The following is a 24,408-nucleotide window of genomic DNA, read 5'->3' as shown; positions in this document are numbered from 1 at the left end:
TGTACTTGATAAAGCAGCTTATGTCAAGCTTGTGTGAAAGTTTGTGTATTTTCACAATTGGGATTTAGTCATTGCAAAGAAGTGGAAACAAGCTGATTTGTCGCTTGGACCCGGCAAGTGTGAAACCTGGGACTGAAGCACAGGGCTCAAGCTGAGAAGCTGTATGCTTTTTATGCTGCCTCTATGAAATTTCATAATCCCCTGAGGTTTTAATCTTCATTAGGCTGTGTGAAAGCCAAATCTAAGCATTTTAAATGGGATTATATTTTTCCTGTTTGAAAATGTTCTTCTGCGTTCTGTAGAGGAGAGAGGGGAAGAGGAAGCCTAAAACCAGTAACACAACAGTTACCTTTTCTGTGCATGTAAAAATTGTGGACTCTGAAAGGAACTTCTCAGATGTGAAGAATATGTGCACAGGCCTTCTCTGAGAGGATTTCTGTGCCCTGCAGTGCCCGTAGCCTCCGAACACCCTGCTGCTGCCTTGGGAGTGCGGGTCTGCTCAGAGCGTTGGTGCTGTCTAGTGGCAGCTTACTGCATCTCACATCACTCACGGAAGAGTTAACTGAAGAAAAATGTAAAATGCTGCATTTTATTAATAGCCCTTGAAGCGTGGCTTGGGTTATGCTGGTTTTGAGGCACGCAGGTTTTTTTTGGTGCCTCCACGCAGAATTAAATGGTAACATTTTCGAGTATAGTTACGGCTTTGCAGTCCCTGTAACATGAGTTACAGTCATTCTTCTTCCCAAGAAGGAAGGGTTAATTGCATTGGTGCTGGGAAGGTGACTTACACACACGCACACGTGTCTGAAATCGTTGAAACAAGACCAGAACAGTTTCTTTGCTATTCCCAAAGGTTCAAAGGTAAGGTCAGATGTGGTGTGCTGGCTGCAGCCAAGTCCAGTTAGGAGTTTACTGCCCCCAGTCTTTCTGATTGCTCTTTGCTGTCTGCCTTGCAGAGGTTGCAGTCTCTGAGACTGGCTAGCACGCTGGTGTACCATTTCTAACTTGGCTTACCTCAAGCAGTTATTTTTTAAATCCATGTCATTTTGAGAGGATGCGCTTTGTGTTAGGGGGCTGAGCATGCACGCAGCTGAAGGGAGCAGTGACCTCCTAACCTGGTTCAGCTGCAGCTAGACTTGGCATGTCTGGGAAACCCCTTTGTTGGTTTTGGGGGCTTCCTAACACGGGTCACCCATCACTTACTCTCAGCAGGTCTGGGGGTTGGGTGCCTGAGGCTGAGCACACACATGGGCCATGGCAGTACCTCTGCCTTTGGGCTCAGACCTGATGAGTTGTTGCATGTTGGCCGAGAAGGAATTGTGTTTAGTCTCGGTTGGGACAGGTTACATATGTCTGCACCAAATGTTTAAGCTGATGGATGTGAGATCATTACATTGCTGTAACTCAACTGTATTTTGTTGGCACATCAGTGGCTGATCTGGTGTCCTTGCAGTTGTGGCTGTAATTTCTTCAGCTGCCTGTCTTGCCCCCACCTGGTTTTACTGCCCATGCCACACGGGTAGCTCAAGGGAACATGCATTGGTGCCTGCACAATAGAAAGGTGTGGCCTGTTAACGAAGGTGTCTCCACTGGACTTCAACCTGATGCGCCAGAGGGACTGGGACACATCCCTGCTGCTTTGTCCAGCTCTGCTGTGGGGCTGGTCCAGTTCAGGGGATGAGAGGGATGCACAGATGGGGATAGTGACTTGTTAAACTTTTTGTGGAAAGCTTGTTTGACATCATCTACTCAATGGTAAATGTAAGGTGAAATGTATGAGTTTTCTGTCACTGTGGTTAAAACTTGTGATGAGCTACTGCAGATCAGCAAGTGACTGACATTAGAAGCTGGTTTTCCTTGATTTGGGTGTTTTAAGTCATCCTTACAGATGAGAGATGCTAATTTAAAAAGCATCTATATGGGCCACAGTTAAAGTTATGTCAGTAGGCTGAAGTATATTGCTAAAATTCTGTTTGTTCTATCAAAATGGCGACACTGGAGCAAAAATGGCCGAAGAAATATGGAACAGCCTCTTTTTATATTGGTGATTGCACAGTCTTCAGTAACCTCTACAAATTTTATGGTGAAGGTAATCCCAACCGATGCCCCTCTTCTATGTAGTCCAGGGAACACAAGTTAGAACTTCTTATTTTCCTTTTCATCCACCTGTAAGCATTGCACATGTAGGGATCACATTGATATGTTTTGGTAATGTGGAACTTGTGAAGCCAGGCATGCACCACTCTTTAACAGCCTGACCTGTTTGTGCTGAGTTTGTATTGTTTTCAGCAGTCTTCTGCAGAAAATGTATAAACACACAGGTGTTCTAAGTTGTGCTCCTGTTTTGTTTGTAGATACCTGTATTACCTACAAGTGAAAAAGAATGTTCTCGATGGCCGGTTACTTTTTTCATTGGAGCAGGGAATTCGACTAGCTGGCTTGGCAGTGCAAGGTAAGACGATGTGACCTGATAGCCCTTTTCCAACTCTGTTTATTTTTGTTTGTTCTATATGTTGACCAGGCACTAAGGCCTAATGCGACCCCTGCTCACAACACCTGGGTTTTCTATTGATTTAAAAGTCCATAGGTGGACTGTCCTTGATGGAACACTCACACCCTCAGGGAGGGAATGATGAAACACATCACAGTGTTCAACTTTCCTATTTCTAACATCTGTTTTAGTGAATCTGAGCAAAACTCCAGTTCTCCCAACCCCAACCATGGAGCACTTTGCAGTAATGGGTTTGATTCACGTTCTCTGGTTTGAAATGCAATTATATCAAAGAACATAGCAGCAACTTTAATTTTGCCTTTAATTAAGAACTCGTTTTGCTGTATAGTGCTATCTGAAGTATGAAAGAACACATGACCATAATTGTTATATGAGTTATAAATTAATAATAAACTACTTCTTATGATATGATTTTTATTCTGAGCCTCCTAAGGACATCAACAGAAGTAGGAGTCACATAATGTATATGGGCAGAGGAGGAAGCCCTGTATTTGGTGAAGTATGTTTCACTTTCTCCATGACTGACTATTAGAATCTAAGGTAGAATTTCAGCAATCATGTTCTGGGCATGTCCTCTGAGGAGAGGGAATCGGGAAGTATATATATAAATTGCAAACATGAAGATCTGATTCTTGAAAAGTAAAGGTTCAGTGGAGAGTAATGCTAAGATGATCCTCCTTAGGGCAGTAGAAATTCTATTTTAGTATCTTATTTCTTGATCAAAAATTGAAGGAAAAAATGTTTTCTCTCAAAGCTTGAAATGTTTTATTAATATAGGAAAATATATGTATAGGCTTCCATACTGAATTTAAGTAAATTAAGTTTTTCCATTGTATGAGTTAGGGCTCAATAGATAATGAGTGTTTCACTGGTCCTGTGTTTTTGAAGCTTTTTGCTAACTTTGTGAGTGCGTCAGTCTTTGTAAGCAGTTTGAAGTAATCACTTTTATTCTGAATTTTCTATATGATCTATTTTATTTCAAAGACCATTGCATCAGAATGCCACACCTAATCTTGTTCGTTTTATTCCTGACCTTTTATTACTCCCTTTGTCCTTTGCATGTGATGCAAACAAAGATATTTGAAATACTTATTTCTTTGAAACTTACAGACTCTGTTTCATGTCCATTTTGATTTCTTTCTGTTTATGTTACAACATAACTCTGAGGTGAAAACAAAATGAAACTGCATTTTTGGCATCCTGCGATATGTGAAATTGTCTAGAAGCTTTGAAAGAATGTTTAGCTAGTATGATTTATGGTGGGAATTTCCAACTTCTATAATATGAGTATCTTGTAGATGGCGTTTGATCCAGTTCAATTAATATAAAATAAAAACCTCCTGGCGAGATATTCTTTTGATATAAGCTGTTGTGTATTTAACAGATAGATAAGTATAGGCTTTGTTTTGTTGGGTTTTTTTTTAACATAGTTCAGCCTTTAGAAAGCATTTTCAAAACTCTGCGGTTTCAAGGACATTGAGACAAGAATCCTCAGCCCGACACAGGAGTGAACATGAGCATGGAGACGATTGCCTCTTAGAGATGTAGAAGAAGTAGAAAAGCAAGTAGAAAAGCGTGGGCCAGTCAGTTAAACCCGCACAGCGCCTGTACTGCTGTATTGGCTGCAGAAGGATAAGACCTTCCCACCCCCACCCGAAACTGTGTTGGTTGTTGACCATTTTTAATAGAATTGGCTAGTGGATTTTAACCTCCTAGGCTGTAAAATTAAGTGTAGCATTGTAGCAGAGGTAGGGTAATATTCAGGGTTGGAAACGTTGGAGAAGCCAAAGTGTGCACTGTTTTTAGAGAGGCTGAGCAATCCCAGCCATGTGAGATGGTGGTATTATTAGTTCATGAAGGTTACAGAAAAAGAAACTCCTGCACTCCTGATGGTTAAGCACTGCAAATGGTCGTAATATTACGGATCAAAAGAGAGAAATTACTTGTTGGCTGTTATTTGATCTCTGGTAATAACACTATTATTTTCAGACCTCCATGTAAAAAGCTGAAGTACAAGCAGAAATCTTTGTGCTGGGTTGTGGCTTTAGAGAGAACTCGCCCACTTGAAATTAAGCATCTGTGCGAAGGTTGAGTGTGGTCTTAACGTGTGGAAATTGCTAAAAGGAGTAATTGTGTTGTTCTTTTCCAGCGGATTTTGGAGACTATAATCAGTTTGAATCTCATGACTTCCTCCGAGAATATGTCTTGTTCCCTATGGTGAGTTCCTTATCCACCTCTTTTGTGGTCTTCTATGAATAATTTCTCCATGCCTCAGAGATGGCTTTCTTGATAGCAGAGTAAAAAGCACCAGTGCTGAACTATTAATAGTGAAGATGAACTTTGCTTCTCAAAACCTGCAATGTACTTGGTTGTATCCAAACGAATATGCACTATGGAAATGCAGCCCTTTTTCAGTTCCTGTTAAGCCTCCACTAGGAGTAGGTGTCAACAAAAGAAATATACTTCTTTGAATCAAAAGAGTTTACAGCTATTTAAAAAGGTCTGTATTAGCAGTACTACAGTATTAGTAACACAGTAACAAGGGGATATGAGGGCTGCTGATGGAGTAAATGTTCTTTTGCAGGACAAATCATGCAGCCTATCCTCAAGAGAATTTGTGAATTTGTATCAACTATTACACTGGAGTGGAGCATAAATCAGGACTTCTCAAAATGTTCTCCAGGGACTATGCTGTAAACTTGTTCTAAATTTACACTGGAAGCTAGAAAATAATTTGAATGCTGATGGAAGGGTTTTAGGTCGCTAATTACGTTAGAAACTCTGGTGACAAATACCAACCCTCTCCGGGAGGGTGGGTCAGAGGAAAAAAAAAAAAAGCCTGCTGAGGTTAAGGCTGGCTTTAACTTAGATGAACAAGTCCATCAGCACAAGTCTCGAGTGTAAGCTTCATAAAATGTAAAAGATCTTGGAATTTGTTCTAACTGCGAAAAAAAAATTGGAAGTGGGGTGGGGTTGCCATGCCCAGAGTGTAGCTGCCTGGAAGTTCAGGCATCTGGTTTCCCTCTGCGCTTAGTGGAGAGGTAGAGTGATTCATCTCACTGTAATTTGAAGGCTTGAGAAAGGCACTTCCAGAAGCATTTTGTCCCATTTACCGGTGCTCTTTGTATAGGAACTGCAGCAGATAGTCCCTTCTCAAGTCCAAAAAGGTGACAGCTGTAGAGTGTCTTGAAGCGAAAATGCAATTTTGAGCTAGTAGACAGAGTTCAAAATCATCTGAAAAAAGGAGTCAGCAGAAAGAAGGGGAATTGATGAATGTATAGAGATCTGAATATACCTTGTATACTTAAGAGTGCGGCTTCAGTATTGACCTTTCACTAAGAAGCTTCCATTAGCCTGACCAATGGTGCAGGGGTTTTGTGGTCAGTCACCTTTATCTATTGATAAGTAATTGATGAGCTTGTGTATAGCTGATGGCTTATGAAGTCATGTATAATAGCCTAAGCGGGAAAGAAGGCAGCTGCAAATGTAAATAGAAATGTGTCATCAAGCTCTCACTTCATAAATTACTGAACTTCCGCAAAGTTCTTTCAACATACTGATATTATTTTTCTATTCCGAAAAAGACCTAGGGGAGGGTTTAGGCCTGTAGATGAGCTTTCAGGTGGTTAATTTCTGTGTGGTTCAGCAGTTTGGCCCCATGTCGTAGAACCTCAGTTTTTGAGTGAGCTGCGTGCGTGGTGGTGTGGTCAGCTCTCCTGTTTTGTGTGTGCCCCTCTGTGGTATCTTGCCTTTCATCCATGCTACTGTTGCTAACTTGAATAAAATCACCAAAGTATCTGCTTCTTACAGTCTTCAGAAACCTACTCTTAAATCAACTATTTTTGTAAACATTTCTTTAACTACATGTCTTTGCTCTTCTCAGGAGGAGTGGGTAATGTAATAGTAAATATTTCACTGCAAGTTCAGTGACAGTTGCTAAGTGCTTTGGATATAAAAACTAGTCCTGGAGCAAGTGGGAGGATTTGAGTGAATCTTGGGCATAGAAAGAACCTCCAACAAGAATGTTGCTGTAAATTCATTAGTGAATTGAGCTGGTGGATGAAGGAGGAACAGCTACATTTGTACCGTTTGATCTTGTGAGGCTGCAATGTGTGTCAAATGGCATTTCTTCAGCAGGGAAAAGACCCAAGTTATGTACACAGTACACCCCACAGGTGTGTAGCTGTGCATAGGCATGCACCATGCCATTTTTCATTAGCACGCTACCACTTTCACATTTTTTTGTGGCAGAAGCAAATATCAGAGGGAGGGCCCCGTTGAGCAAGAAACAGGCAGTGTATTTAAGTACAGCACATGTAGCCTTAGGGCTTTTTAAAATAAAAATAAGAACTTTGAGGTTTTGCAAGAAAGGTTTTTCAGCTTCCTTCCCCCCCTCCCCGAATTTATGGGCAGACTTCCTTTATTAACTTGCTCCCAATTATGTCAGAATTGTTTCTACTACACATTATTAAATTTGCAGAAGATAAAAGTTTCTGCTCAGAAGTGTATTGCAAGCATAAAGTACATCTTATTACATATTGGAAGAAGTAGCAAAAATTTCAATCCTTTTTTGACATGGTGAATGGAGTACCTGTAGGTTACAGGACAGAAAATAACCATGACTTCATTTTCCATAGTCTATGCATTATTTTGGGCTGGTTTAAAATATTAATGTGTGGACTTCCAAGTGTTTTTAAAGACCTGTTTGGTCCTTATCTAAGAGAAGATCCCTTATCTGTACGCTGTACTCTGTGCCATGTTTTGGAATAATAGGCACTTTACCCCTATTTTTGACAGTATCTTTCTACTCGCCTCAAAAACAAAACAAAACACAAATAAACAAAAAAAACACAACCTGGAAGCCAGACCCTTGTGTTCTCCTTGCACATTTTCAGCATCCCGTGCTCTGAATTTTCAGTGCAGTTGGTGATAAGTTCCCTCTCTATAACTACCCGGAATAGCATGAACAGGAATCAGGTCAAGAGAGGTTCTCCTTCCCCTCTACTCTGTCCTGGAATATTGTGTCCAGTTCTGGGCCCCTCAGTTCCAGAAGGACAGGGAACTGCTGGAGAGAGTCCAGCACAGGGCAACATAGATGATGAAGGGAGTGGAGCATCTCCCTTATGAGGAAAGGCTGAGGGAACTGGGGCTCTTTAGCTTGGAGAAGAGGAGACTGAGGGGTGACCACATTAATGTTTCTGAATATATAAAGGATGAGTGTCACAAGGATGGAGCCAGGCTCTTCTCGGTGACAACCAATGGTAGGACAAGGGGTAATGAGTTCAAACTGGAACACAAGAGGTTCCACTTAAATTTGAGAAGAAACTTCTTATCAGTAAGGGTGACAGAGCACTGGAACAGGCTGCTCAGGGGGGTTGTGGAATCTCCTACTCTGGAGACATTCAAAACCCGCCTGGGCACGTTCCTGTGTAACCTCATCTGGGTGTTCCGGCTCCAGCCGGGGGATTGGACTAGATGATCTTTTAAGGTCCCTTCCAATCCCTAACATTCTGTGATTCTGTGAATCAATCCTGAAACATCTGCCATCATAATTACCATCTTTAATTTTGTCATCTCTGGGTGACTTGTTTTCAATGCTACTTTGTATTTTTTACAGAATTGGAGCCAGGATGAAGCTGTCTTGGAGGAATTGACTCAAAAGGTTGCTCAGGAGCACCGAACTCACAGGTGAGCTTGACGTGTTAAGATTTGGTTTATTTTTTGTTGTTCTCAGCATCCTCCTAAGGACTTCCCTTCCTCCCCATGCTTTTCTGGCAGGGGTAAACTAGCTTATCGTCATGTTACTATTACACTGCGTGTCATTGGATTTTTAATTAGTCTGTTACAAAAGATTATCTGCCTATTGTGAACACAAAATGGCTGAGGAACTTAATCTTAAATAAATGAACATTTGCACCATAAGGATTAATGGGCATGTGTAATGTTACTTGTGCTATGTAGTAGACTCCTTTCTCTTCTTGGTTTCATTGAAATCCTGATGGTGAAAGACCCCGACTGGATCAGGGGTGATCCAAGGGTTTTCTCTCATTCAGGAGATTAGGGTGATACACATGCTCTCAATGTAATGGAAATTAAAATAATAGAAGTTGGGTTCTAAGTCTGGTTGTGGAAAAGATACAATATGCTGTTACTAGTTAATGAGCTAGGAGTGTATTTGTTAGTGCTTCAAGTACCAATCCCTTCTTTGTCAGAAGGCTTCTTTTGTGTCATCTGGGCGTTTTGGTGGTGGAAATACTCAAATTTCCTGCGTGCTGTTCTTAGAAAAATTGAAATAATCTTTTGTGTTATATTGTGAATTTGCATTTAAAGCTTTATTACATTACACGCAATAGGAATATTATGTGAAGGGTGTAGCACTCCCATTATATGACAGAAAACGGTTGTAAAGGTGCAAATAGCAGTCTCTGGGTCTAAGGCCGTTCTCGGTCTGAGTGTCAGTGCAAGCTTGGGCCTTTGATGCAACCAAAGGCTTGGCTTCCAAACTGGCCACGAACAGGCCTGGCTCTGTCCACTCTCTGCCATGGGCTGCTTATGTGATCTTGGTTAACTCACAGACTTAAAAGATTTCCCTCCCCTGTTGCCCTTATTATTTCTATTTCCGCAACAGAAAGAACAAATAGTTATCCTCCCTTTAGAAGGTAGATCACGTTCCACCTCCTTTCCCTGCCTCCTTCTCCCAAGTATTTGTCTGGTTCCTGTATTTCTGTTTGTAAGCTGTGGTAAGGAGGAGCAAAGATGAGAAACATTAATAATGACCTTCTTTTGGAGCAACCTACAATCTATTCTGACCTGCTTCTGAGAACTGAAATCTGTCTGAATTCCTGAGCTGTGACAGCAGCATGTGTCGACACGTGTGTAAAAGTTTTCAGGTGGTTTGTTCTCTATTATGAAAGAGAACCTGCTCAACTTTTGATTTTGTGCCTGTGGTTTTGAACAGCCAACATGAAAATGTAGGTCTTCCCTTTTAAGTAATTTTAAGCAACTTCAGTGCATTTGTATAATATTTATGCAGATTAGCACCACTATGGCTCAGATCGGTCATCCAGAACTAGACACAACCTGATGCAATGGCCTGATGTTTTAATAAAGCCTGGAAAATATTTGATGTGTGCAGAAGAAACTGAGTAATATGATCAGTTCAGTTTGTTCTTCCAGCAATTTGAACTGTGCTTTGTACCTTAACTTAGCAACATTTAGTAAGATTACTCCCCTTGCTGATTACAATCCTGATGCTGAAAGTTAGTTTTGTGTTGTGCATTTCTAGGCAGCATCTCCTTTTTTCCCACTAGTATTTTTTGTGCGCATATAATATTGAACATTTGCTGCATTTTGTTACTCTAATTGCAGTGGCATGACAGCAGCAGAAGCTGAGCTAATGTACATCAATGAAGTGGAACGCCTTGATGGGTTCGGACAAGAAATCTTCCCTGTGAAGGTATGTTAGTGTGTGTTATAAAAGAACCTCTGACCCAAATGACGTAGGAGTCTGCAGCGACCTTTGGAATGCAAGCAAGTTTTGTTTGTCCAAAAGAGACAGGACTTGTTTCGCTGTTCTGGAGGGTGAAATGACTGCTGGTAGTTTGGACATCACAGCATGAGGGTATCTTAGCTCTCTAGTGTTACTTTTCTTCCACGAAAATCCTTTTCGTGGGAGAGGTTGCCATGTGCTGGGCCCTGCTCACTTGGGAAGCAGAGATGCTCCTTGCTTTGAGTTCTATCTGAGGGAGAGTGACTGAGGCACATGAACCTTAGCTCTGCTCTTCTTTAGGAGGGTAAGTCCTGTTCACATCTTTCTAAGTGGCTATTTACCAAGTATTAACTTTACCTTTCCCCTAGTTTCTTATGTGTCCTCCACATATTTAAAATTGAGAGGGTTTATTTCAAGGTTTATTTTGCCTTTGTAGTCACTTTCCCTTCACTGGAAGCACCTTTCTGCCATGGATGGTCTGCCTGGCGTTATGGAGCATGTGCCGCCATAAAGTTGTGCTGAGAAAGTGAAAACAGCTGTTAACAACGTGCCCCACTTCCCTTTGCTAACCAACCCAGGCACTGTAACTGGTGGGCTGCTGGCAGTTTTTCTGCTAGTTAAAGTTGACTTGGAATTTAAAAACAAAATGAACAAACAAAACCCCACACCAAACAAACAAGCTTTCTGATTAAGTCAAGATTGATCCTTTGGCCAGTCTCAAAATTGGCCTGAAGAGGAAGAGGTGACAGGCAGACAAACCTTATCCAACAACACAAATTACGGAATGTGTATTGTCGAAGAATGGAATCAATATTTTCTCAGATTAATTCAGATTAATGCTGCATACTTCTGCAAAGGATTTCTGTTTTGGAACTGTTATTCAATATTACTTCGTGTCAGTAAGATAAGTGTGAATGGCAGACAGAGTGCTCTGCAAAATTGCAGGAAGATGTTGCCCTTCTGTCAAACAGCAGCATGCTAGCCTTGTAGATAAGTAGAATTGTATTGAAAGGAAAAATGAAAGATTTCTCTTTTGTTCCTTTTAGAAAATACCATTAGAAATATGTTTCTCTTTCTTTCTGTATAGATATGTGCATGTATATGTGTACAAATACATACATTTCCCCAGTCTTTTTGCTTTCTAAAGCTGCCTCTGGGACAAGGCAGAGGAATGTGTAGTCCTCTAATCAGACTGAACTGGAGACTGTCAGCTGTAGGACCTCTGCTGACAGGTAGTATATGGGGAAGAATGCCGGTGTATGCAGCACTGAGAATCAGTGCCTGGGTTGGGGCTTGAAAATTGGCATCCATCAGTTGTTTGCAACAAGCCTAACACTTAGTAGTTAGAAACAGGTGCAGATTGTTGCCTTCTGGAGATGAAGCACAGCGGGGCCAGGAGGGCAGCTCTAATCTGATCTATTGAAATGCAGGGACGCCTGGTGGTTTCTAGAATTTGCTCATGTGTAGTGCATTAACTTCTCTTGAATTCTTTCTTCTAGCAGTTCTTTTTAACCACACTCTTTGTGTTAGTGTGATTTTTATTTACCACTTTAAAGTGTGAATCAATATATATGCAGCTGAGAGGGAGTTGCTTTTGTTTATAAAAGTAGGAAAAAACTCTTTGCCAACAGCATTAAGCTTTTGTAGCAAAAAATAAAATGCATTTTTAAGAAAACAGCTGATTGAAAACCATCCACTCCTGTTCCATTTTGCAAACAGGAGCCTGCAAGGAGACATGGGTAGGTACAAAACCAGCAGAACTTCTGAAAAACAACTCAAGAACAGTGGACATTGTGGTGCATGCAGATGAATATTTAACCCAATAATTGAAAAACAGTGGTGGATGTATCTGTATAGAGATAGAGATACTTTGCAGAGTGACATGGCTGTGAAATTCTACAGGGAGCACTTAAAAGGAGGAACCATGAAGGGTATAGCTTTTGAGGGGGATTCCATCTCCAGGTGTGGTTTTCTGAAATCTCGACATGTTTCAACAGGTGGCTGGAGAAATGCCGCGAATGTGAAAGAGGACTATTGCTTTTGGTAGTCACATGGGCTCTAGGTAGCTATAATCACAATGACAGGGAGTGTGGGGTATTGTACAACAAATGCCTGTTTGTGATGTGCGTGTTGGTTGACAGAGGAGAACCTTGGGCTCATTTAGTCTTCGCCTTTTCTCACTAACCAACCAAATTAATCCAGTGCTGACTACTTGGGAATAATGAAAATCAGAGTCCAATCAAACAGCAAAATATAGATTAGTCAAGGGTTAGTCCTGCATTCTTCCTGAAGAAGGGCTTCAGTTTGGTAGTTCAGCAGGCATTCATATGCACATATTGGCCAGTTTCGTTATTAAACTAAATTTATATCCTATCTCTGCAGGATAATCATGGAAATGACATACAACTCGGTATTTTCTTCATGGGGATCTTCATAAAAAACAGAATTGGAAGGACAACTGTGATTTATAGGTAAAAACTAGGGTCTTCTCTATTTTAAGTGAATTTCTTTTCAGAGCTCTGTGCATGGGGTCTATTCTTTACTTACATATGTGACTTAAATAGTGCCAGTCCTCTAACTAAGGAGTATTCACCTCACTGTTTTCAGGATTGGCCTCTTGGCCATAAGAGATATGATAAAGAATGATTTCTGATGTCTGTGAACGGGTTTGGCGGCAAGAAAGATATAGTTGTCTGTCATGTATCTTGTTCTGCTTACAAGGCCTTGATCCCTTTTCTTTTCTTGCCTTTATGTCTACTACTTTGATGCTTCTGAAGGCAAATCTGTTAAACCTCACGGCTGGCAGCCCGGGCACTCGACAGTTCTGAAAATGTGGTTGCCATATTTATATGCCCCACTGAAAAAAAAAAAGCTGTATTTCCTTTTTCCGTGATTTTGAGAATCCTAGTTATGTCATTTGTTTACTTGTTCTGTCTAGTTTGGTTGTTAAGAATCACTTAAGCCTTTCCATTAACTTTCTTTTGTGGGTTTTATTACTTATAAAAGATTGTTCTGTATGAAAATGTTGCTAGAAATCTCCATGATTCCAGGGAGGCCAGGGTTTCACTCATTCCTCTTTGGTACTGTTCTGGTGGGTATTTCCATTACTGTCAGTGTTAACTTGAAGTAGGTTTGTGCTAGTCCCTGTTATTAGAATATGAACATTCGTGCAGCAGCCAAAAAATTGTGGTTTATGAGGAGTTCTAATTTTTAGTCAGTAGCTAAGGCTGGAATGTTGGATTTTTTTATTGCTTTAAAGGGCTTTCAGTGGTCACTTTCAAAAACTATAGTGTTCCCTTTTCCACATAGTTGGCGTTTTGCCTATTTAATTTTGAGAAGAAATTAGATAATCCTTTAACTGTGCCAGGTGACAGAAGCAAGAAGTTTCTTTACATGTAGAAGTGGTGGTTGGTTCTGGGATCCTTACTCTTTGGAAATATGCACTTCAAGCATCCTGCCATGACATGAAGAGGAATGCATGCTGCAAACAGAAAAAACAAGTCCTTTCCATCCCCATGGATTGCATGCAATGTGTGCAAATGTCTGTCAGCTATTTGTAAGAAGATTATAACTCTGATCTTGGGTAACCTGACAATTACTTGGAAAAAAAAAAGTTTGCGAACATAAAAAACGAGTATTAATGTGGTATGCATAGTCTACATAACCATGTTGTCAACCTTCTTTCTGAAGAATTGGCACTTGAGGAAAGTTGGAAACATCATTTGGAGAGGAATGGCAATATTAAGAAAAAAAATAAAAATCTATTACATGTGGCTAAAAACAATCAGTTCAAAAATGCCACACTTCAATGTAATGTTTATCATTAGTGCATTTTCAATGTAGGTTCTATTGTGAGTGTTCAAACTGATGATTTAAAGAGAGCTTTTAACTCTACTGCTTTGGGTTAAGAGCTAAATATCTGTTTCTCCTTGAATCAGAGCATGATTTCCGTACTTCCCTGACCATGTTTCTTTACCAAACAGCTACTGAAAAGCTTTCCTGTAAAACGAGACTAATGTTGACTAAGGGATTCTTAATGTGTTTGTGAAATGTTTGAATGTATGTGTTGGCAAATTCTACTGCATTTTTTTTACTCTACAGGTGGAATGACATTGCGAATATAGCACATAACAAGTCTTTGATTGTTCTTGAGTTGATCAACAAAGAAGAGAATGTGCTGTTTCACACGGTAAGGAAAAAATCTAATCAGTGTCATCAAGAAAGCTGCTTATATGAAAACAAAAACCAACACTTTAAAATTCCACTTTCCCAAAGGGGCTTGCTTACCATAAGCCTCCACCCCCAAAGTTCACATTTTACTTTATGCAGACAGTGAAATCAACGTTGTTTAGCTACCAATATTTGCATTCTCTTCCAAGCATCCCAAGGTATGCTGGGAAGTCTGCAAAAAGCTGAAGTGCTTGTTGGATAAAACATCACAGAGCCACGCTGTCTTTCATGCTGGCGTAAATATAGCAGCATAAGCGGTTGTAGAAATGGGACATAAGCTCCCATGTGTGACATAAGCTCCCATAGGATAATGAACAGAAGGCATGTATATATTGGAACTGCCATGTGTGGCACGTACTGGGACTCGGAGGGCTGCAGTGCTGTTCTGTGCCATTTCGAATCGCATCTCCCTGAACCAAGACCGGTATAGAAACTGGACCAGCAAGCTTGAGCAATTTTTTTTTTGGTGTTGTCCCTCCTCTCCTCCCACTGTGACTTAGCAGCAGAGTGGCAGCATGCAAAGGCATGCCACTGCATTTCAGAAATTCAATGCCTTGAATGCTCTTGAGGGCACTAGACATGTTCTTGGCAGCCAGATTCTGTACATGACGGACCTTACCAAGCATTACTGCAATTGGGTTTTTAAAAATCTTCTTTGTTACTTCTTGGTAAGGATAACAAAATGTTTTTTGTTTTTGTTTTTTTTTTTTTTCTATTTCTTGTGTTTAAAGGATGATCTTGAAAATGCCAAATATATTTCACGGCTGTTTGCAGCAAGACACAAGTTTTACAAACAGAACAAAATCTGCACAGAGTGAGTACTCTTTCTTCAGAGTTGTTTTCTGACACCCTGCTTTGGAATTGCTCTGAGTTTTGGCGTGTCTGGTTTTGTTTGTTTGTTTGTTTTGTTCTGGTCACTTGTGTCAGTTATTCTTTTGCCCTTTCCACTTTTTTCTTGTTTTGTTTTAACCACCAGCAAGACAATTGAGAATGAAATTTCATTCTGAGCCTTGTGATGTTCCCTAAGCAGCCAAATTTGACAGAGTGTCCTAAATTGAAGCCCCTGGTCTCTGCTGTTCATAAGCCAGAGTATTAGTATAAACTGGAGTGAAAGGTGACATATGTTAACATACCAAAATGTGAAGTGTTTTGAAGATATAGCTGCTAAGGTTGGTGGAAAACGCAAGTTGTCATCTTCTAGTTTGGGCAGTATAATTTACCTGCTTCTTACATGCACCAAACAAGGGAGGACACCTGGGCATGTTAATCTGTGTAGCTATACCAGCATGACGCAGCAGAGACTGTAAATCTGAACCCAAAGTCTCTTTTAGGCTCTACTTTAAACATTTACTAAGGATCTGGCCTTGAGCTAGTCCTCTCACACAGGAGGAATTCATGAGTCTTTAGTTGTAAGTTAAAAGTCAGTTTATTAGCTGAGTATGTTTCATTTATACCAGCACACAGCAATTTTTATTTGAGAAGAATTTTGCTCTGAGAAGTTTAGAATTTTGAGAAATTTTCATGATGTGCAGGGTTTGTATAGCATTGAGAACATGAATCCCTTACAAAATATATCAGTTTAGCTGGAAAGAAATGAAATTGTTGATCTCTTACCAACAGCTCTAGTTAGAGCTGGACATCCCATCTGTTTAGCTGGGTAATGCCATCTGTTGGAAAATAAAGCCGAAATGATGGAAGGAAGATTGGAAGGTCTAGCTTTCTAATATTACATGTGCACCCAATATATTAACACACGATGAGTTAGAGTATTGGAGGGACCAATGAGGTGAACTGCACAGAGTGATCTTTTCACTTCTAGAAAGGAAATGTTCGTTAGATTTCAGATGGAATTTACAGGTCTTGGGAGGTGAGTAGAAGACGAGAAAAGACATTTCTTAGCAGCATATAATGCATTTAAGTAATTTAATACTAAATTTAATTTTAATGGTTTCAGAAAAATTGAGTTCAAAGGAAGCTCGGGATTGTCTCCCCTGTGACAGTCAAGAAAGAAAACAAAATAGTCTGGGATCTTGGAATATTCCCCTTTTGAAGCTGTGCATTGGGGTGAACAGAGAAGACTGTTCTGTTACTGTTCATAATCCAGACTGCAAAACCAGTAGCTTTTGATCATGTTTATTTCTAAACGCTGAGCCATAAGTATGTGGGTACCATAAACTGGGTGTATGTAGCAGCTTCATATAAAACTTACAAATATTTGGACTAATAAACATAGGAATGTCCTGAGGTCACTGAGTGAAAGAACTGGAATTTAAATGTATTTTTGCCTTTAGAACAGCTCTCCTTGCCACAGCCTCATGTGGTTTCAGCTTCTGTGTTAGAGCCACAGATATTGATGACAGTGTATGCCAGTGTGTGTTTTCTAGGCAAATGATTTTCCTGCCCTCTGTTAAAGTGCTAGTTGTTTTCCTGTGTGCATTTCCTCTAATCACACATAACATCCTTCACCAGATCAGAAACTGTAAGAGGACAAATTCCACCTTTCCTCTCTTCACGTAAGCACTGTATTTCTGCCTCCTTCAACTAGTTTCTTTCCCGTCCTCATTTTTTTCCCCCTCCTACGCTGCTTGTTCCATCTGCTGCACCTGGCGACTCTAACACTGTATGTGGTTCTGCTGGTGTCATCTAACAAGTTGCACCTTGTTGTTTTCTTTTTTTACCCCTCCTGATCTGTACCCATTGCTTTGGAGTGATTGCTATGAATTTCATAAAATTGCCATTGTTTTAGTGTTCACCTTAAGTCACCCGAGACCGTGCCTGTGTGCCATGTTCAGTTTCTTTTGCTTAAGAGACTCGTTTGTTTAATTCATTTTTAAATAGGAGTTTTTCTTTCTTGTGGTTCCAAGTAAGCCAAATAGGATAATGAACAGAAGGCATGTATATATTGGAACTGGAATACTTTCTGTATTAAGAGAAGGACCTGAATTATTTTCATTCATTCATATTTTTTGAAATCTCATTAATGGGCAACACTTACAGATTCCTCATCTCTTGATTTCTCCATCTATTCTTGACACAGAATTGAAATATTCTGGTTTCTAGTATTTCTCTTTACTTTTTCTTCCACAGACAATCAAGTTCTCCTCCTCCTATCCGACGACGACCCACTTGGAGTAGGTCATCCTTGGTATGTGCCATGGTGGGGTCTTTGAGAATGTCTATAACCTTTGTAAGGGGATGGAGCATTGTGTAAGATGAAATACTTTCTAAATTTCAAATAAGCACATTTACTCATTTGTTGTAGGCAATATGATCGGAATGAATTTCAAGGGTGTGGCTGCCCAAGTTGATTAATTTAACTGGCTAATATCATCACTGAGCATTAAAAATTACAGTCTTCAAGGCATTATATTTTTATTTGCCCTGCAGAAACTAAGCATCTTTTGCACTGGATTGCGATTATGCTCAGTAGGTAAAGAAAATAATTCTCTAGAAAGAATCTGAGATGTCTTTTACTGCGTACATCAAAATCTAGTCGTTAGCTAGTTTTTCAGCTTCTCCTTTCACGTTTCTTCCATTCCTCATGTTTTTGTGTAAAGTCTACTTGCAATGTATCAACTTCTTGAGTTAAGAGCCTAGTTTCAGTATCGAGTTACAGTGATTTTAACTAAAACTATTAAAATCAGTATGGGATTGTGATTCAGAGTTTTCCTTAAACTGTATTTGTTTCTGTTTAACTAATCTTAAATACTGTAAATCTGACAAAACTGGATAACTTTTTTCCTGAAATCTTTACTAAAAACATCTGTGGGAATCTTTTTTTCCCAATCAGCTCTAAGGACGCTTTTGTGGATCGAATTTTAACATCTAGTATGTCAGTGTTTCTTCCATAATTCAGAACCCCTTAAATAAGAGTAGGAACAGCACTGCTGGTCCCTTAGACAGAGGGCAATATTGTCTGTATGCAGGCTGCCAGTTTTCATTTGTGATATACCTTAAACCTGCTCTATACACCTTCCCAGACTGATGATTCCATTGGCCTATTGCTGTGAGGCAGAAAAGTAATACGGAGTGTTTTCTTGATATATCTCCACAGTGTGGTTACAGCTTGCGAAAATGTTCCAAAATTAAGCTTAAGCAAGTATTGATATTAGGAGAGCTTTATTTTTACAGATTTCAGGATAGGCTGTTTGCCTGCGTGCCTGTCCGTGGTCCATTAGATCTAAAAGTTGCATTCTGTGTTTCCCAGCCATTGGCAGGAAAGCTGTTGTAGCTGGCTCTGCATTTCTTTGTCCTTTCATTTTTAGCATGTTCCTAAGGTGTCACAATGCAATGCACAGGCTGTGTATTACGTTCTCTGAGGTATATTTACAGTATTTTTGGTATCTGCTAGTTTGGTCAGTGGGGAGGACTATAAAAAACTGAAGGTGAAGAAATGAAATGTGCTTTGCCTTCTTATGCTTTGGCATTAGATATGAAAAATTTAAATCTGCTTTTTCAGGGGAAAAACTAATCCTGCTGCCTCTTTATGTTTTGAACAAAAGTATGCAACAAGTTCGGTATGTTTTGGTTGGTTTTTTTTAAGTCTCAGGAAGATCAAGAGGAGGAATGTGTAACTCATCAATTAAAAAGTGAACTGTGCTGCTAACTGCTCATGTTGAACTTTCAACTGCTTTTTCTGTAGTTGTTTTCTTAACTTGTTGGAACAGTTCTTTTTGGGGAGGGAAAAAAAAAGCCCTCCTGACTGTTGTCTGCCTTGCACATACCTTTATACACCTACCTATTAATTTGTCTTGTATGGTAATAAATCATTAGGCATAAATGGGAAGTGAAGTGGGATCTTTGGGCTGAGGCTCTGCCACTTCACTGAGGATCATGTTCACTACTTTCAGATTAAGACCCTTTATATGGTTTTGGCATCATGGTGAACCTGTATTTTGTTAACTATTACTTTAAAGCCATTTAATGCTGTTTCCTTTTCCTGTCAAGCCACTTAATGATGCTGGTTTCCCAGCAAAACCTCCTCAGTGTAGGAGATCTTAATATGATTATATATTTAATTAGCTGATTAAAAAAAGTAAAATCCACGTGATCCTTAAGCTGGATATCGATGTTCTGCAGACCTCAAACTTCTTCTGTTTTGTCAGAAGAGGCAGATGGGCCTTCAAAACACCACCACCAACCAAACAAAAACCCAAAACAAAACCAAAAAAAGAGGGGGCGAACACAAAAGAACAACAGAATAATCCCTAATTTCTTGCAGATACCTCCCATAACATCTATTACATCTTGTTTTGTTCCAGGCAAAGCTCCGCTGCTCAGGTTGTCGGCAGCAGCTCCTTTGCCCGGATTGCTCAGTGAGGGCAGGGTTTATACCCTCGAAAGTAATTGTTGTAGCAGAAACGTTTCTTGTCATCTTCCAGCTCTGGCTTAACACAGTCATTTTGTATGCAAGAATTCATACGTGTGCTCAGTTTCTTTGATTCTCATTCCTTCTCTGCATTTACACAGAAAATGTAAATTTAACCCCTGCCCAACCTCCTCTTCGGTAGCTAACTTGCGTGGTGCTCATTTTGTGCATGCACATGCAAAGGTAAAATATTTGGTGTTTCTTTTTTGCCTTGGGCATCCACAGTATTCCTTAATAGTTCGAACTACTTGAATCACCCTAGATGAAAAGCCCTTATTCTGCTGTTAAGACACATTCATGAGACAAGAGTGTCTTCCTTCTATTTCTGCTTACTTTGTATATCAAAGTATGTTTTCATGAACTTTGCTCAGTGACACCAGACAAGACATTACAGCGCAGGTGGAAAAATGTGATTGCAAAGCGCATTGGTTTACCAATGGACAAAGCTGGTGAACACATCGTCAGCTCTGATTTATTTTGCTGTAAATGATCCTGCTGATTTAATGCTGAATGTGATATGTGAATGTGATATGAATGCTGATTTAATGCCCCCTCTGATACCTGATGTGTTAAAAAGCTTGTTGTAGTGCAGATTGCTGGAGGAAGGCTCCAATTCATTATTTAGGGAATCCGATATCCATGTAATTTGTAGAGTTATTTTGACGTTCAAATGTGCTCCTATTGCTTGTGTAACAGCATTCTAGGTCCTTGAATTTGTTCCATCTCCTGCTTTTGTCCTGATTAGGTATTTGTTTTGTTTTAATTCTTCAAGGACAAGGGCTTTTAATAAACTTTTGAAGTTCTAAGTGAGCAGGGAGTCTGGATGTTGTTTTCTGAAGTGGTTGAGCTTAAAGGAGTCTTAACTGGTCAGCTCTGGTCTCCGGGACAAAATTTAGCAAACAATTTATGAAACGTTATTCTCTATTCTATAAAGAAATGCCAAGCCATGTGTCTTTGGCTGGGTAAGAAAGAGCAAAATTCAGTGGAAAGGGCGTAGAACTGTTTTTCCTGTTTCAGCTGCAAAAATTGTAGCAAATGAAGCTCATAATGCCTTTTTTTTCCCTCCCTGTGCTTTTATTTCAGCCAAGACAACATCCATTTATACTGCCTCCTATGCATGTCCAGTGTGGAGAACACTACACTGAAACACATAATTCACAAGGTACTTAAAGCATATATGTTTCCTTTAATGGACTTCATTTTTTTTTGTGTGTATGTGAAGAAGCTCCTACTCCTTATGTCTAGATTTTTAATGCCATCATAGTCAAATGGGAGTTGCTGCTGGAGGAGAGCTAGCAGTTTTGTAGTTACTGTTGCGGTAAGTCTTCTGTTTAAAGTCCAATTTCAGATTCCACATTTCTCTAAAATGTCTGTGCCTGATTATATGGACCTTAAACTTGGTATTCCAGTTCAGTGAACTGAAAAAACAATTTCTAAAGGAAGTGTGATGGCTGTATTCAAAGGCAGTGCCAGCTGAGGCCAGGGAGAGAAATGGATCGAGGGAAAAGAAGATGGTAAATATCCTTTACTGCAGGAGAAATCATAGTGTCCTGAACACTAAAGTGTATATTTGGATTATATTTTCTGTTGATTTTTCACCAACTTCTGCCTGCTTTGTTAGCCTTACAGACTTAAGGAACGTTAACTATTTTTACCCCCACGTTTCACAAATAAATTCTCTAAGAGGTTGTACCAGGTTACTTTGATCAGGGCTGGGAACGGAGCCCAGCCACTAAACACCTCAAGTCTCACACCCTTAACCGTACTACCTTTTGGAATACACGTAGCCAGGTCTGTTAGACTACGTTCTTTGCAGTTCACAGGAGGTACAGTTGAAGTGCTCTCACCAGCAGAAGAGCTCTTAGTCATACCTGAGAGTGGTTTAGAGTTGTGATGGTCTGACTAATTTTAAGGTAGAATTTGACAAGTTTTGAAAGGAGCCATTCAGCGTAGTTCCTTGCATACAGTATAAAATTTGACTTAGTGGCTACTACTGTTGGACTGTGAAACTGGGGCTCTGAAGGGGGACATTCTCAATTTTAGAAGAATTGTAAAGTCCTCTTAGTTTTACCACAGGCTTCTCTATATTGTTGAAGCTGGCTTCAACAGTGTATCAACAGAAGACACAAGAGAATTTTTAGGATTACCACAGGCTAGCAGCACTACTTTTTAAAGGTGGCAGCAGCAGTGAGACCTTCTAGGATGCTGAGGGAGGAGATGCGCCTTTATTGTTCCTTGCCACCCCAGGCAAAACAACTTCCTCTCTTTCACTTTTCATATCTCCCACAAAGATCTGAACTACCAGATTTTGCTAACTGTTGGGAGTGTTAATGGGAGTAGCTTTGTTTTAGTTCTGTATCAGTGACCCAAGGATGTTCGCAAGACCAGATGTTCCCTGCAGTTGTTGTACACTAAGCTGTCTCTGTAATCGCTGGTGCGGACTGCAATTTAAGTTTTGTTAACATTGAATGAGTCCTTGTGTGTTAAAATTGTCAACATCTTTTGTTTCTGCTTTACACAGATAGCATTTTCCATGGAAATGAAGAAACTTTTTACTGTAGGTCTCAGACCAGTTTAGACAGGTGTCCAATGGACTTCAGCTACTTGAATGGTAATGGACCCAATGGGAGTGTATGCAGTGCCCACAGCATGAACTCCCTCAATCGCTCACAGAACTTCATCCAGGCATCTCCAATGTCCTCAAATCTGAGCATCCCTGGAAGCGACATCATGAGAGCAGACTACATCCCCAGCCACAGACATAGTGCAATCATAGTGCCGTCCTACCGGCCGACTCCAGATTATGAAACTGTCATGAGGCAAATGAAGAGAGGGGTGATCCAGATGGACAGCCAAAGTCAGTCTTTGAGGAATCTCAATATTGGAAACACACATGCTTATAACCAGCCAGAAGACCTGGTTTACAGTCAGCCCGAGATCCGAGAGCGACATCCTTACACGATTACATACGGGCCCCAGGGTGGCAACTATAACAAGCCTGTTGCCCCGTCTGACCAAATGAACCCTAATAATGCTGCGCAAAACAAGACGGCAGCCAGCGCCATATCCCACACGGTCAGCACGCCGGAGCTGGCCAACGTGCAGCTGCAGAGCAGCCAGAGCTACAACACCACTCACATGTTGAAAAACTATCTCTTCAGACCCCCGCCTCCCTACCCGCGCCCACGTCCTGCCACCAGCACGCCCGACCTGGCAAGCCACCGGCACAAGTATGTCAGCGGGAGCAGTCCCGACCTGGTCACCCGCAAAGTCCAGCTCTCGGTGAAGACCTTCCAAGAGGACAGCTCGCCGGTCGTCCGTCAGTCGCTGCAGGAGGTCAGCGAGCCCCTCATGGCAGTGAAGCATCACGCAGCTGTCAACAAGCGCCATAGTTTGGAGGTCATCAGCAATATGGTACGGGGTATAGAAGCCATGGCATTAAAAACTTTAAACGCCCCTCTGCCGCGCAGGAACACTTTGCGGGAACAGGTGCAGCCAGAAGAGTCGGTTCAGATGGGGCATGAAGTTCAGCAGGTTCCTCATTATCATCACAAAAAGACATTCTCTGATGCGACAATGCTGATTCACAGCAGTGAAAGCGAAGAGGAAGAAGAAACCCCAGAATCTGTGGCACGGATAACAGCCCTCCCTGAGAACATGGAGTACAGTGCTCAGCTGCAAGCTGCCTTGGCTAGAATACCAAATAAACCTCCTCCGGAATACCCTGGGCCTCGTAAGAGTGTCAGCAATGGAGCCCTGAGGCAGGACCACGTTAGCGTTTCTGTGGCTGTAGCCAGGGCCAAGGCCATGAGGCCCGGCCCTTCCAAAGCCATTAGTGTCTCTCGAACTGATCAAATGGCAATAAACGGGTCTTCGCTCGGGCCCTCTATCTCAGAGCCTGACCTCACGAGTGTGAAGGAGAGGGTCAAGAAAGAACCTGTCAAGGAAAGGCCTGTGTCTGAAATGTTTTCTATTGAGGACAGCATTATAGAAAGAGAAATCATGATGAGGGTAAGTGCCTTCCTCTGTTGCAGTGGCTGCTTGGAAATCAGATCAGTTTCCATATCATAAAACTGTTGGAACAGTGGGTAACGCATGGGTGGGAAGATGTTGATTTGCTTCCAGTTAGGAAATGTGATATTGAGCCCCGCAGATCTGGGGGCAGGACCGGTCTGCAGTGCGTTTGCTGAGGTGGCCGGAGGATGGTGTTTCAGTACTAGTGTTTCATTCCTTCTTTGCAGGGATGTCGCGTTAAGTATCACAATATATACAACATAATGGAAACTCTGAGTTTTTCGAACAATCTCTTTGATTGCCTTTCCTGCCACTTTATACAACATAGTTATCTGAGTAAAGCACTGGTGGCTGTAGAGTATGGATCGCCCTTTTTTCCAATAAATAAGTGACTGGATATCTAATTACAGAAGCAGCAGATGTAGAGGCTAGGTGATTAAGGATCTGGATTGTTTTTGTTTTTTTTAATGTACTCAAGTATGAGAAATAGGGTACTTTTAAACTTGCAATGAATTTAGAATAAGAATTATTCAAAGGCTTCCATGTCACTGCGAGCAATGGCAGAAATATGAGGTGTGCTCACCATTCGGTGACTTACGTATGTGCTTGAGGTAATGCCCTGAAAAGTGCCAGTGCAGATACAGAAAGCAAACTAAGTGGTTCTTTTTTTCAGAATTGAGGTCTGAAAATAAAACAATTCTTGAAATAAATTAATGAAGCATCTAGATGGTCCAGAGTGGAAAAAACTTTGTAATGTACTAGAGCAGTAACTAGTTAAATTTAAATACTATTGCA

General features: G+C 40.7%; 1 protein-coding gene across 1 annotated transcript in view; it reads left to right on the top strand.

The window, feature by feature from the left end:
- PTPN14 (protein tyrosine phosphatase non-receptor type 14) overlaps positions 1-24,408 on the top strand; it is a 113,931-nt gene that overhangs the window by 74,404 nt on the left and 15,119 nt on the right. Inside the window, exons 4-13 of the mRNA XM_005502759.3 lie at positions 2,355-2,452; positions 4,662-4,729; positions 8,130-8,200; positions 9,881-9,968; positions 12,384-12,472; positions 14,103-14,190; positions 14,963-15,045; positions 17,319-17,376; positions 20,683-20,761; positions 22,121-23,610. Coding sequence (XP_005502816.2) covers positions 2,355-2,452; positions 4,662-4,729; positions 8,130-8,200; positions 9,881-9,968; positions 12,384-12,472; positions 14,103-14,190; positions 14,963-15,045; positions 17,319-17,376; positions 20,683-20,761; positions 22,121-23,610 — 2,212 coding nt within the window. The remainder of the gene's footprint in view (positions 1-2,354; positions 2,453-4,661; positions 4,730-8,129; positions 8,201-9,880; positions 9,969-12,383; positions 12,473-14,102; positions 14,191-14,962; positions 15,046-17,318; positions 17,377-20,682; positions 20,762-22,120; positions 23,611-24,408) is intronic.

The sequence above is a fragment of the Columba livia genome, chromosome 3 (genome assembly GCF_036013475.1).
Source record: "Columba livia isolate bColLiv1 breed racing homer chromosome 3, bColLiv1.pat.W.v2, whole genome shotgun sequence".
Classification (NCBI taxonomy): domain Eukaryota; kingdom Metazoa; phylum Chordata; class Aves; order Columbiformes; family Columbidae; genus Columba; species Columba livia.
Note: the sequence above shows the minus strand (reverse complement) of the source record. Positions and strands in the feature narration are given on the sequence as shown.